This window comes from Thalassophryne amazonica, chromosome 1 (assembly GCF_902500255.1).
Source record: "Thalassophryne amazonica chromosome 1, fThaAma1.1, whole genome shotgun sequence".
Lineage (NCBI taxonomy): Eukaryota > Metazoa > Chordata > Actinopteri > Batrachoidiformes > Batrachoididae > Thalassophryne > Thalassophryne amazonica.
In genome coordinates, this window is record NC_047103.1 from 165,089,912 (window position 1) to 165,104,923 (window position 15,012).

General features: G+C 44.3%; 1 protein-coding gene and 1 long non-coding RNA gene across 4 annotated transcripts in view; one reads left to right on the top strand and one right to left on the bottom strand.

Moving 5' to 3' along the window:
- LOC117517563 (microtubule-associated protein tau-like) overlaps positions 1 to 15,012 on the bottom strand; it is a 137,204-nt gene that overhangs the window by 20,043 nt on the left and 102,149 nt on the right. For 2 of the 3 annotated variants that reach the window (XM_034178645.1, XM_034178636.1), the window contains exons 6-9: positions 12,651 to 12,706; positions 11,045 to 11,162; positions 9,975 to 10,031; positions 3,307 to 3,614 (exon numbers count right to left, since the gene is read on the bottom strand). In XM_034178645.1, coding sequence (XP_034034536.1) covers positions 3,307 to 3,614; positions 9,975 to 10,031; positions 11,045 to 11,162; positions 12,651 to 12,706 — 539 coding nt within the window. The remainder of the gene's footprint in view (positions 1 to 3,306; positions 3,615 to 9,974; positions 10,032 to 11,044; positions 11,163 to 12,650; positions 12,707 to 15,012) is intronic. The other variant, XM_034178652.1, reaches the window with a different exon arrangement.
- On the top strand, positions 4,730 to 13,089 carry LOC117517577. The gene is made up of 4 exons (XR_004562759.1): positions 4,730 to 4,741; positions 8,715 to 8,719; positions 9,314 to 9,320; positions 12,974 to 13,089. It is a non-coding gene; the product is annotated as an uncharacterized LOC117517577 (long non-coding RNA).

Here is a 15,012-nt window from a genome sequence, read left to right on the forward strand (position 1 = left end):
AAATGGCAAACAGCAACAGATCGGCCCACCCCTCCGACTGAGGCATGTCTCCGCTGCACCACACCCCGGCAACACCCATGACAATCGGTCCAAAGGCTCACCGAGGCTGGAGTGGAACCGGGCCCTAACCAAACCAAAAAGAACGCCTCTAACACCCCCCCCCTAGGTACAGAGGTCTTCTGAGAATGCTCAGCGTGACCAACCTGCACCACCACACAATCCACAAGACAAGCGGTCTAAGGGCAAGTGAGGTTGGGGTTAGGAATGTAGAGAAATAAAAACAACAAAACAAAACGACCCAACAACCCAAACAGAAAATACCTAAAAACACATACACAATTGACAGGTAAGTGAGCCCAGGCGGGCTTCTGACCGCCTATCACTCCACCAGATACGCCCCTACCTCCCCAAACAAGTATAACCCCTGATTAAAGAAACCAAACATTTACGTGTGCTAAATTTTTTTTTTTTTTTATGTGGGTTCTTTTGCCTGTCCAAGAACACTTGGAGTTACGTCACCGTTATTTCTCTTGACGCTTACGTGTCGGGGCAATACAGGAATCTCGACTCGTCCGAGCTGCATGGGCTCGTTAATAGGAGGAGCCGGAGGTCCCGTCGGAGGAGCCTCAGTGGGGCGAAGAAGAGGCGGCCCAGCTTTGTGTCGGGGAAAGCCCCGAGACAAAAAAAACCGCTCTGATGGGCGTCCTCTCTCGCGTCCACGCTCCTTCATCCGATCATCTAGACGAATCACCAACGATATTAGCTCGTCTAAATCTTTTGGCTCATCACGGACCGCCAGCTCGTCTTTTAATGACTCATTTAACTCGTCTACAAACACGCCCCGTAATGCTGCGGCATTCCAACCTGATTGAGCAGAAAAAATCCGGAAATCCACGGAATACTCCGCCGCACTCCGCCTCCCCTGCCTGAGATTCAGCAACCGTTGAGCAACGGTATTCGTTTTCACCGAATGGTCAAAAACCAGTCGGAACTCCCGGGAGAAATCCTTAAAGGACCCTAACAATGGCGAGTTGTTACTCCACAACGCTGTGACCCAAGCTAAGGCGTCACCTCGGAGCAAATTTGTCACATACGAAACACGACTTCCATCAGAAGAGAAGGAAGCCGGTCGCTGAGCAAAAACCAGAGAACATTGCATCAGAAACGAAGCACAAGCTTCGACGTCTCCCGCATAAGGCTCCGGATGACAAATGATCGGTTCAAACACCGAATCTTTGGGTGACGGAGTTATCTGCCTTGGTATCGATGATGCCGCAGCTGGCGCTGCAGGAAGCGGAACGGCTTGAGCTGCAAGCTCCGTAACACGGGCGTCTGTTTGTTTAATTTGATTTGCGAGGTGCTGTAATTGCTCCCATATTTTCTCCAAGTGTTCTTGAATCTTTTCGGCAAAAGGAACCGCCTCTGCCGCTGGGTCCGTTATGGAATGCCCGGGAACTTCTGTTATGTGTCGACGCGGATTGAGGAGCGAACCTGCGTCAGACAGGACCCAGCGCTAAAAATAACCAGAAAGCGGTTCCAAACAAAAACTATTTATTATACACCTGTGTTTAAAAGTGTAAAAACATAAAAAACAACGTCCCTCTGGTGGAGTGATCCGCGGCTCGCTCTCCAGCGCCCGCAAGGATTAAAGCCGGCGCTCCTGGACTTCCTACCACCGCCAAACACCCCCCAGGTGGACACAACAAACTGATTCTCTGTGAAGCAAAGAGACGGTGAGGTAAGTCAACAGATACAACTATATCTTCCAATAAACACACGCTGCCAGCAACACACTCAGGTCAGTGTCCTTTTTTTTACTTTATGCAAATGAGCAGCTTCTCACAACAAGTGGAGGATCACTTATCCTTCACGCCACAGCAGTGAGAAGCAAACTGCGCAATTCTCTTTACAATTCCAGTATACTGTGTAACAAACACCAAGTTACTATCAACAAGTACCTAAACACTTAATTACCTTTCGTGTGTGCTGACAGCATGTGTCCTCACCCCTCCCTGCTTCACGGGCTTGATGTGTCAAACCCAGGCGCGGTCCTCAGCGTCTCACAAACGAACGTCACAAGGTCGGGTTCCCGGCAGTTCTGCTTGAATCACACATGACTTAAATGCAGAACGCCATCCAATTATCTGCTTCAGCTGCAAGTCGTCCAGGTTGCACGTGAGCACCAAGCACAGGTGCTTTCCATGATGTTGATGAGGGTGAAGACTCTTCAGCCAGCACCTTCTTCACAGACAAATCAGCCCTCATGCCACCTGGAGAGCAAAGAAAAGAAAAGAACACCAAAACATCCAGCCACGCCCCCCCCCCAACACACAACAGAATCTACTGAATCTACTGGTACCTTGTTTCCCATGTAACAATAAGAAATATACTCAATACCTGGATTAATCTTTTTAGTCACATAGCACTATTATTATTCTGAACACTACTGTAAGGTGCACCAGAGTATAAGTCACAGGACCTCCCAAACTAATAAAAACATGAAAAAAAAACAAACAAGTTAAAAACAAATTAGATCAGGACTTAAGAACAAAAGTTAGTGAAAAGATTCAGTGCATGCTGGAAAATGAACCATTACATTTGGTTGTGGATGCACAAAAAGGGGAAGATCAGTTTTTAGTTTTATTGTGAGAGCCAATTTTCAGGAAGCTATGTGGAAAACGTTTATTGCATAATACAATCACTTTTATTATAATTTGGAGGCAAATTTGTAGCAGAAGGTAGGGCAAATTTTATTTATTTATTTATTTTTTACATTCTAAGATAAAATGTTTTACAAATGAACTGACTATTTAATTGTTGAAAATATTTGGGCTTTGTCTAAATATTTACTGTACATTATGTGTTAAATTCACATTAAAAGGGGAAGTCACAAACAAACAAACAAACAAAAAGAAAACAAAAAAACCCTGAAATGAGTTGAACCTTCACTCCATCAGATCAGGTTGAAGGGGTGGAGCCAGGAGGTCATAATAATTATAATAATAAAAACTTAAAAAAAATTGGGATATGCTGTTTTTGCAGTGAAAAGATTCTCACTAATCCTGTTGAACAGGTTTAATCTCAACAATTATGGAGTGGCTGTTAAAAAAAAGGGACAAGAGAGGCAACAACACTTCGATTAAGAAAACACAAACTGAAAATACAAAAAACACCTCGATGAATTCACCAGCAGGTAGTTGAATCAAGACTTGGAACAGCAGGTTTGTACTGTGTTAGGGCTAATTCTGGATTTATGTTTTTTGGGGGCTTACTGATGAGTGTGTCAGTCCCAGCACGGCGTGTTACCTGCCCGCCTTTTGGCTGGTGTTTGAGGTTGGCGGTGGAGTTGATCTTGGACTTTACATTTGTGAGGTCAGGCAGCGGCTGGTTGATAACCTTCAGCTGCCTTTGGGCGGAGGACGGAGACTTGGGTGGAGTTCGGATCACAGCCAGCTTTTTCTCCTGGAGGACGCTGAAGGATTTTGGTGTGTGGCTGCCGGGCGTGCGTGAGCCCGGGGTGCGGCAGGAGTAGCTCGGTGGCGTCCCCGGCGTGACGGCAGAGCCGGGGGTGGAGGCGCCGCTACGCACCGATCGGGAACGCGCAGAGTCTGTACCTGGGGGGGAGGAGGAGGAAACGGGAAGTGAAACGAGGAAAACGACACGGAAAAAGATTCATGTGGGTTTGATGGTAAGAAGAAACGGCGTCAGGTTTCACTAAACAAACAGCAAAGGTTAAACAAGTGTGTGTGTGTGTGTGTGTGTGTGTGTGTGTGTGTGTGTGTGTGTGTGTGTGTGTGTGTGTGTGTGTGTGTGTGTGTGTGTGAGTGAGAACACACTCACAGCAGCTCAATTTAACAACCACAGCTTGTTGCCAGGATACAGGTTCAGGACCAATCAGATTTTAGCTGACAAACATGAAGGAGAAGAAGCGAACAAACAACCTCACAAGTGAAGCCATCATCTGCCTGCGTGTGCAATGCTGAATTCTGTAAATCTTTTCTGACTTTAATGTATTTTGATCATCACATTTTTATACCATCTGGTTTAAACTGGTTACAGCTCACTGAAAGAACCGTGGAATAAATGTCACGACGTGATCCAGATTCTCAAATATCTTACAGGTTAAATCACGATGTTAAATGGACGACAGCTTCCACCCAAACATGCTTTCATAATTTATTAAACTGCACTCGGACTAAAACAAAAGCAAAACCTGACAACCACTTGAGATAATAATTAAAATCAGAAATCTATCCTTATTTTATCAGAAATACTTCAGTTCCCGACTTGTGTTGGAAATACTAATAAGTGTAGTAAGGAGCATTTTAAATTGTGTTGTGTGGGTTTTTTTTGTTTGTTTAACTGTAAAAGTGTATTGAATGTGTGTGTGTGGGGGGGGAACCATCCACAGTCTGCCTCTTCTGTCAATTTCACTTGCAAACTGCAACAAACTCAGTCAATCTGTGCTAATGCAAGAAACAGATTTAATCAAGTGGAAAAAAGCTGCTCATTATAGGAAAATAATGTGTGTGTGTGTGTGTGTTAGTACCATGGCGACAAACTGTGCAGACAGAGTACACAACAAAAGAGTACGAGGCTTTGCAGTAGCACTTAAATTCAGAATGCTACCGTTTCTCAGTAATTACATTTTATATGACGCTGAAACACATCTGTTGATTGGTGGATTCTATGTCACGTGACATTCATTATTTGCCCCATTGTATGAGTCAAATCATGTACCGTGCTTTTTTGTACTATTTACTGTGTATCTTTGTCCCCTGTGTTTTGTTTTATTGTGTGCCTCCATTAGCTTTTTGTAAAAATGCTTCCGTGATACAAGGAAGCTAAATCCAGCATGACATCTTTAGTGGCTATTGAGGCCCTCTGTGACATGAAGAATTGGGCAAGTTATCATGATTTTTCATTGGATTCAAGAAAGCTGATGTGTGCCCCACACAGCTTGCTAAGCTCCTCAGTGGCGCATCAGCGAATCGCCTGCACAGCAGAGTGAACTGTTGGGTTCTGCTGTCTGCAGCTTCCTGCTCCGAGAAGAAACACTTGTTTAATTTTATCACTCATCACTTACTCATCTTCAACCGTTTTTCTGGGTTTGGGTGGCGGGGGCACCAGCTCCAGCAGGGGACCCCAGACTTCCCTTTCCCGTGACACATTGACTACCTCTGACTGGGGGATCCAGAGGCATTCCCTGGCCAGTGTGGAGATATAATCTCTCCACCTAGTCCTGGGTCTTCCCCGGGGTCTCCTCCAAGATGGTCGTGCCTGGAACACCTCCCTTGGAAGGCGCCCAGGAGGCATCCTTACCGGATGCCCGAACCATCTCAGCTGGCTCCTTTCAATGCGAAGGAGCAGCGACTCTACTCCGAGCCTCCCACGAATGACCGAACTTCTCACCCTATCTCTAAGGCAGACACCAGCCACCCTCCTGAGGAAGCCCATTTTGGCCGCTTGTACCCGCGATCTAGTTCTTTCGGTCATGACCCAACACTCATGACCATAGGTGGGAGTGGGAACGAAGACTGACCAGCAGATCAAGAGCTTCGCCGTTTGGGTCAGCTCCCTTTTTGTCACAACAGTACGGTGGAGCGAATGCAATACCGCCCCTGCTGCGCCAATTCTCCGGCCAATCTCACGCTCCATCGTCCCCTCACTTGTGAACAAGACCCCAAGGTACTTGAACTCCTTCACTTGGGGCAAGGCTGTATTCCCTACCTGGAGTAGGCAATCCCATTGGTTTCCTGCTGAGAACCATGGCCTCAGATTTAGAGGTGCTGATCCTCATCCCAGCCGCTTCACACTCGGCTGCGAACCGCTCCAGTGAGTCTTAGAGGTCACCGGCCGATGAAGCCAACAGGACCACATCATCTGCAAAAAGCAGTGATGAGACCCTGAGCCCACCAAACCAGAAACCCTCCTCCCCCTGACTACGCCTCAATATCCTGTCCGTGAATATCACAAACAGGATTGGTGACAAGGCGCAGCCATGGCGGAGGCCAACCTCCACTGGAAACAAGTCTGACTTACTGCCGAGCACCCGAACACAGCTCTCGCTTTGTGAGTACAGAGATTGGATGACCCAGAGAAGGGACCCCCTCACTCCATACTCCCGCAGCACCTGCCACAGTATCTCCCGGGGTACCCGATCATACGCCTTCTCCAAGTCCACAAAACACATGTAGACTGGGAGGGCATACCCCCAGGCACCCTCCAGGATCCTTGTGAGAGTAAAGAGCTGGTCGGTTGTTCCACAACCAAGATGGAACCCGCATTGTTCCTCTTCAATCAAAGGTTCGACTATCAGCCGAACCCTCCTTTCCAGCACCCTGGAGTAGACTTTACCAGGGAGGCTGAGTAGTGTGATGCCCCTGTAGTGGGCAAACACTCTCTGGTCCCCCTTTTTAAATATGGGGACCACCACCCTAGTTTGCCACTCCTTAGGCACTGTCCCAGACCTCAACGCAATGCTGAAGAGACGTCTCATCAAGACAATCCCTCCACACCCAGAGCCTTCAGCATTTCTGGATGGATCTCATCAACCCCCGGGGCCTTGCCACTGTGGAGTTGTTTGACTACCTCAGTGATTTCCATCAGTGAAATTGTTGAAAATCCTCCATCAGCTTCCAGCTCTGCACCTGCTATAGAGGGCACTCCAGTCTGATGCAGGAGTTCCTCAAAGCATTCCTTCCAGCGCCGGATTACATCCTCAGTTCAGGTCAACAGAGTCCCATCTTTACTTTAAACAGCTTGGATGGTTCCCCGTTTTCCCTTCTTGAGGTGCCTCACAGTCCACCAGAAGCACCTTGGTGCCGACCAAAAGTCCTTCTCCGTGGTTGCTCCGAACTCCTCCCACACTCGCTGCTTTGCCTCCCCCACAGCAGAGGCTGCTGCCCTTCTGGCCTGTCGGTACCTTGCAACTGCCTCTGGAGTCCTCCGAAATAACATATCCCGGAAGGACTCCTTCTTCAGTCGGACGGCTTCCCTGATCACCGGTGTCCACCGCGGTGTTTGAGGGTTGCTGCCCCTTGAGGCACCTAAAACCTTCAGGCCACAGCTCCCCGCTTCAGCAATGGAAGCTTTGAACATTGCCCATTCTGCTTCAATGCCCCCAACCACCACAGGGATGCTAGAGAAGCTCTGCTGGAGGCGTGAGTTGAAGATCTGTCGGACAGCTCCTCCAGACGTTCCCAGTTCACCCACACCATCCGTTTGGGCATACCATGTCTGTCCAAAGTCCTCCCCCACCCTCTGATCCAACTCACCACCAGATGGTGATCAGTTGACAGCTCTGCCCCTCTCTTCACCCGAGTGTCCAGAACATGTGGCCTCAAATCAGATGATACGATCACAAAATTGATCACTGATCTTCGGCCTAGGGTGCTCTGGTACCATGTACACTTATGAGCATCCTTATGTTCGAACATGGTGTTCGTTATGGACAGTCCGTGACTAGCACAGAAGTCCAATAACAAACGACCATTCGGGTTTAGATCAGGGAGGCCGTTCCTCCCAAACACACCTCTCCAGGTGTCTCTGTCATTGCCCACATGTGCGTTGAAGTCCCCCAGCAGAACAATGGAGTCCCCCACCGGAGCCCCATATAGGACTCCATTCAGGGACTCCAAGAAGGCCGAATACTCCGAAATGCTGTTCAGTGCATACGCACAAACAACAGTCAGTTTCCCCCCCGCCACCCGAAGACGCAGGGAGGCGACTCTCTCGTCTACTGGAGTAAACTCCAACGTATGCGTATTGTAACTCCAATGATGTGAATCTATTTAAGTGTCATATAAAACAAATAATGAATATTTATAAGTGCAATGGTAAAAGTATTACTGGATAATAGTACTGGATTTGTTTATTTGTGTTCAAGAATGAGTAGCTTCAATAAGCTCCCGCTACGTCTGTTTTTTAAACTAAATGGCGTCATCGGTAGTGTGAGCGTGCGCGGTGGTCACATCGTGCAATAGCACAAAACGTATATACCATAATTGCACACTAAATCACACTTTTGCACAGTAAGTGGAACACAATGGCAAATAATCCATGTCACCTGACATGCAATCCACCAATCAAATGACAAGGATCTATTCAGCCATTATATTAAAAAAATATTGTACATTGCAATAATTTTTTTTTAAATGTTTTCTTTATTGCAACATTCCACAAATGAATGTTTTCCATTTGTGCAATGGAAAGAATATTTTCACTAACAATATATTCCACTCAGCTGACACATTGTCACATGGTACTTCCCATCTTTCAATTTATGCAAATATTACCACCACTGGACTCATAAACATTCATTATTTCTATGATAGCTTCAGATAGACTATATTGAAAATACAGGCACCAAAGTACAAACTCATAGTGCAGCAGATAACAGAATATTTACAGAGGAATCTTTCAAATTTTGAAACAAAGACCAAATTCGGCACAAATACTCCTTAGACATTACTCTTTTGAAAAAACAGCTGGCCACCAGAATTTTCAATAAGCAGCCAGGTAGGGGTCAATTGAAGAATTATACAGGAGTCAAAATTAAAAGATGCTCCACTCATATTGAAAACTATACCACATTATTTATCTGATCATAAATATTCCAAAAAGGTATAGTGTGGACTATGACTGAACGTTATGGGGTAAAAACATTAAGAATCGTGACAAAGGTCAATTTCAGTTTATACAGGGGTCAAAAGTTAAAGTTGCTCCAATTTTGGTAACAAAATTATGCAAATAATTGGTTGAGCTAATAGAATTAATAAATGGAATAGTTTTGACCGTGTTGAATGTTTGGTCTCCAAAGTAAAGGTCAATCAATGTCGACATCCATTTGAATCTATGATTCTATGATATATTATACAACCCCTGGCAATAATTATGGAATCACCGGCCTCGGAGGATGTTCATTCAGTTGTCTAATTTCGTAGAAAAAAATCAGATCACAGACATGACACAAAACTAAAGTCATTTCAAATGACAACTTTCTGGCTTTAAGAAACACTATAAGAAATCAGGAAAAATACTTGTGGCAGTCAGTAACGGTTACTTTTTTAGACCAAGCAGAGGGAAAAAAATATGGACTCACTCAATTCTGAGGACTAAATTATGGAATCACCCTGTAAATTTTCATCCCCAAAACTAACACCTGCATGGACCTGCTGGACATCAGCCATTTTCCGGCAGATTTCACTTTTAACACGAGATTTTGTCATGGAAAGCCGCACGGAGGCTTCACGCTTCACGACCGATTCGCTGATGAAGCGAGACAAAGAACACCTCCGTTTCGGAGTGCCAGGGGACAAGTTGGGACATGCCTATCTCGGCTTTCAGTGCTTACCAGTCGAGTGAGTATAAGAGAAATTGTGGAGAGCTGAAATCACCAAATGATTTCACTGATGAACTCATCCCATCTACTCAAAGTGATGTTAATCAATGAACTCACCTGTTGGAGTCAGTGGTTGCAAAGAAAACCTGCACCCTCTTGGCCCTTTCAGGAACACTTTGAACACACTTGTCAAAGGCGTATGTGTGCCAATTTTGGTGCTTGTTTCCAGAAATGAATGACTGTTACAGTTATCTGCTCCATTATTAATGCAACTAAAGACAATAAGTACAAGTATGCACACCTTTTAATATAACATACCAAAATCAATTATGAGTATCCCCAAAAAATGAAGCTCATTATATCACAAATAACCCAGTTGTATATTAACAGTAAAATATGAGATGAATACAGAGAAGACACTGAAGTCCCAAAGAAAACCTACAAAATAATGTGCAACCACAAAGAAGGAATAAGTGAATTAACATGCAATGAATTATGACACAACTATGAATAAGTATCCTGATTTCCATCTTGGTGTTATTTAGTGAAACTAATTAAATATGAGAAGGTTGGTGTATTTTGATGAGCAGGGGTTGATGGATCAAACAGGAGCTGTTATTGGTTGTTCTACCTGTCATACTTGGGGCTCTTCCAGACCTGCTGTCCGCTCTGGACTCAGTACGGATCGCTTCAAGGGAAAAGACAAAGAGGGGGAGGAGGACGTGCAATGGAGGTGATAGTAAAAGAGAGGAAGGAAGGAGGAAGCAGGAGCATGAGGAGTTTCATTTGAATAAAATGACAAATATCAAAGATTGACTCTTGCCCCGTCAAAAAAAAAAAAGGCTCTTTGAAACATCACGGAAACTCAATTTCTGCACAGAAGAGTCGCTATAATACTGTGCAGATTAGATTAGACAATCTGATTTGTCATATCAGTGCAGAAATTATGCAATTATACTTATGTTGACATTTTCAGTGTGAAGCTGTTTGTTCTTTTTCCAGTACACAAAAAATATACAATTATTTTATTTGACAGAACCAAAATATATTTTCTGTTCAGAAAGTGGATTTGAGAGTTTGATGTTATGCAAATAACTGGACAGTAAGAACATCGCTCATCCTCTCAAATTTAACAGTGCCAAACCAGAAGCAGAAGCTGGCAGCCCAACAACGCCACCTTGAGTTACTACATGTGGTACAAAACAGATGCATCAGTGATGTTTTTCTGTATATACAATTCCCTAGAAATACTAACAAGGACCTTATCTAAACAATAAAGAATGCTTAAAAATTCAAACATTATATATATATATATATATATATATATATATATATATATATATATATATATATATATATAAAATCCCATCCACATATGCTCAAAAATGAATACAGTCCAGATCTGGAACCAGAGACATATTATCTGAGATAACGGTGTTAAAATGATAAAGAATCCTTTAAAACAGAGTCTAGAATCCAGGTTCAAGCTGAGATTTGACTGTCCTTCTCTAATGAAACATACGGTAACAGCCTGCCTTGTGTAACATCTTCGATGTACGTGCATGAACAGACAAACAGAAGCGACACGCACATGACCTTGCAACAAATGTCAAACGGTTGCACAGTACGGACGGACGGTTATCATGCAGGCAGCAACCTGTAGGTCTGGGGGAGGGAAGAGATGAGTGTGTGCATTCTCACAAGTTGGCCTGGAGGGGGTGCTGTGGTCTTCCTGCTCAGCAGCAGGGATGTGGCGTGTCAGGGATTTGGCTGGCCTGGGCAGCGATGACCTCTTCTCTGGGCTGCGGTACGCTCTCTCCTGAATGAAGACAAACCATCCGTATTAAAACCAAAAACACATCAGACGTGCACAAATGTTCACTGGAGCTAACATCCCTCTTCCTCTTTACCTTCTCTGCCCATTTGTTTGGCAGGGGTGATGGACTGGAGCCTGCAGATGAAGGTCGGACCTCACTGAGCTCCGCCTCCACCAGGGGGCTGCGTTTAAGGCTACAGACAGAGCCCGACCTTGGGTATGCACGCTCACTCTGCAGGGCCATTTTTAACACAACCGCCCGTGTGGGGCTCTGGAGCCCAGACGCAGTAAGACACATGTATGGTGGAGCATGACATGCAAGAGGGCAGGCAGACGTGACAAACACAAAGAGGTCAAAGAGGATGGCAATGGCTCACAAAGACAGACACCCTGCGACCATGTGCACATTTTCTTGTTTTATAAAATGTTTAATATCAAAAAACTGAATGTTGCATTGCAACCTAATTTTGCTTGAATGAAAAGTTAAAAATCCAAAATTAATAGCAGTAAACTCAAGAAACGTTCACATGAAGACATGCATCCAAATCAAATGAAGACATTTTGACACCAAACTCAGATATGAGACAATAACGCACCGCAACGCATGACTGATGTTTATTGATAAAATCTGCACAAATGTGTTAAAGGATATAATTATTGATATACTCACATATTTTTTCTGTTGGGACTGAACGGAGGACAAAGGCGTGCATGCAAGACAAGACGCAGAAAAAAAAGTACAAAAACCCAAAATGCAAACATGCAGCAATGAAAGAAAATGTTTCCCATGGACACAGCAGAGGCACTTAAAGGAGTGAAACATGCAAATGCAGCAAGGGTGACACCTACTGTTCACAAAATGTACATAGTGGAAATATTAAACCACTCCTAAAAACAAACTCATATATAGAATGTATTGTCATTTAGATTGTTGAAGTGATGATGCAAATCCCTTTTTTCTTTGTAAAAGCTTTTTGGTCTTTAAAAGATTTTCATACATATGTGACAGCCTTTTTAATTCTCAGTCACAAGAAGTTACATCTTCATCAGAGTCCTAATAGCACTTGCAAGTAGTTAATATGTGCATGTGCATGTGATATTACCTGTTTACTAGTAACCACATTTAATGACTGATTTTTAGATGGGGCAGCACAGTGACTTAGTGGTTAGCACTGTTGCCTCACAGCGAGAAGGTCATGGGTTCAATTCCCGTGGTCCTTCTGTGTGGAGTTTGCATGTTCTCCCCGTGTTTGCATGGGTTTCCTCCCACATCCAAAGACATGCGGGTTAGGTGGATTGGAATCTTTAAATTGTCCATAGGTGTGTGTGTAGGTGTGTCTGTGTTTGTTTGTGGTCCTGCGAGACTGGCGTCCTGTCCTGGGTGTACCCCGCCTCGCGCTCTATGGCTGCTGGGACCCTTAATTGGACTAAGCGGTAGAAGATGAATGAATGAATGAATGATTTTTAGGTGCCGTTTGCACCGTCACTTACGGTGGTTCTCTCCCTGGACTGATGAGCCACACTGAGGGGCTGGTGTCCTTCCACACCTACAGGGAAATGAAATAACAAAAACCCGCTGTAATAATGAATGGGAACGCCAACACGGGGTGACACTGGTGAACGTAAACCACCCGCACAAACACTGCTGTTTGTTTTTTTTTTTCTTTTTTGCAGTTTGACATCAGCTATAATATCGTCAAACTTCACACACCCAGTCACACGTTAGAACGTAAAACCACTCAGAAAAACACAACAGCAACATGAAGCCAAACAAGCTGCAATATTTTAATGAAGGGTATTATTAAATAAAACAGAAAATGAAGCAGAAATATGAGATTTTAAACAGCAGTGTGATGTTTGCCAGCTACATTGCATCAGCTTGATGGCGCAAAGAGCCATCAATAGAGAGAGCAAAGGCATCAAGAGCTTCAAAAAGAGAAGTGTAAAAGAGCTTTTTGTGTGTCGGGTCACGTTAGATGAGCTACTCCAGCTCAGGGGTTTTGTTTTTTCTTTTCTTTTTTTTTTATGAGGAAGAACTCATTAGATTTCGCCTATGATCTGGACTGAAGCTACTGAGGTCAAAGGTTACTATGACGGCCCTTCATAGCACATAGCTGCTAATTTCCGATCTCGATCAAAGGTGGTGCGTGGAGTTTTGTCAAGAACTCCAAAATGAACCATGAGATATATTCATTAAATACACTCTTCATTGAGGAAGCGGAGACGACTGGCACAGCAATGGTAAGGTCTGATCTGGTTGCTGCATTCACCAGACTGTCCACTCACAGGTCCTAAATGGCAACCACCCTGGCAGACAACTGGTGCATCCTCACCTCTGGTAAGGAACCATCTATCTTCTGCAACCAGGTGAAATGTGGGTGACTCCTTTGCTTTCTACAGCTGCTGGGGTCCTCAGCACTCGGGCACCTGCACGCTGGATCATGCAGAGAAACGCATGATCCAGCCCAACATGCATCACACATGTGGTCCATTTTTCCTCTGCTTTGACAAAACTCTAGACATGCACCTGGTAAGATGCAGTGAGTGAATATCTGTTGACCTGAAAGCTCAACAATAATAAATGCCGTCATCTTGTACATCTCCAAATTAAATATAAATATAAACAGGATACAGTAGAATAGTAATAGATAAAAGCAAGGTTGTTAACGCTTGCTGCAGGGGTGAATCCAACCATCAAATTCATGATGCAAATGTGTGTGTGTGGGGGGGGGGTTATATTGACCTTTAACCCAATGATTGACCTTTGCTAAATTTTACCTTGAATGGACAATACCGTAACCTACCTCCTGAAGCAAATCAATGAAACATTCAATTTCGGTACATTTAATGTGACCTGGACAATTCCACAACCATGTATATAATATGTGTACCACGCTTGGTGGACACCTGAGTGGAGGAAAGAATAACAAAGGAAAAAAAAAAAATCCCAAATTTTGTCCTTTGACCTCAATGACTCGTTGACCGTTGCCCAAAACAAACCCTTTCATCCATCTACACATGCATGGACATTAGGAGCAGGTGTGATTGAAGTTGTAAGTAGTCTGGTGGCCACCGAAGCCACTGCTCCTTGTATTTATGATGTGCAAAAGTTGGTGATTATTTCTAAAAAGTGACCTAAATAAAGTGATAATCAGGGACGGATCCATGTCCAGATCACAACCAAAATATAAGTGAGTATTTCCTCTCATATGAAGTTCCTAAAAATTAGTGCACTCGTGGAGAAATCAGAGAAACAAGCTTCTTTGGTGATAAGACGGCGCGAGGAAGTTCATCTCTCTATCCACAGCCCGACTGCTGGTGAAGTGTTCACCTGTGGCCACCTTGTGTCTAGCAGAGCCGTGAAGCAGGAGCAGGCCTAGGATGTCTGGCTGCCGCTTTGGCTACACCTCTTTCGAGATGGAGAAAGACTTTGGAGGACTGACCAACCTTATTCGTTCAAGACCTCCTCAACCTACTATCAAAGAGGAGAGACAGAATCACACCAACGAACAAACCTCAGGTAAATGTACAATAATTTATATTCACAAATCCTTCCTTAATACAGAAATGGAACCTTTCTTCTTCTTCTTCTTCATCTCCTCTCTTGGGTGGAGGCTAGGCACTTTGTGGGACACTTTAGTGTCAGAGCGGTGGACCCTCCCTCTGCCAGGGCCCCGTTTAACAGGTCTGTCCACCCCAGGTGTAAGGACTGGACTCTGGGTCTCAGGAAGGACTTCCAGTGATTCAGTCATAAGACTTTTGTCATCATCTGCAGTGGAGAACGATTAAGAATCTGGTCACAGCAGCAATTACCAAACACTAATTTAATTTTCAATACCTTGTGAATAGTTTG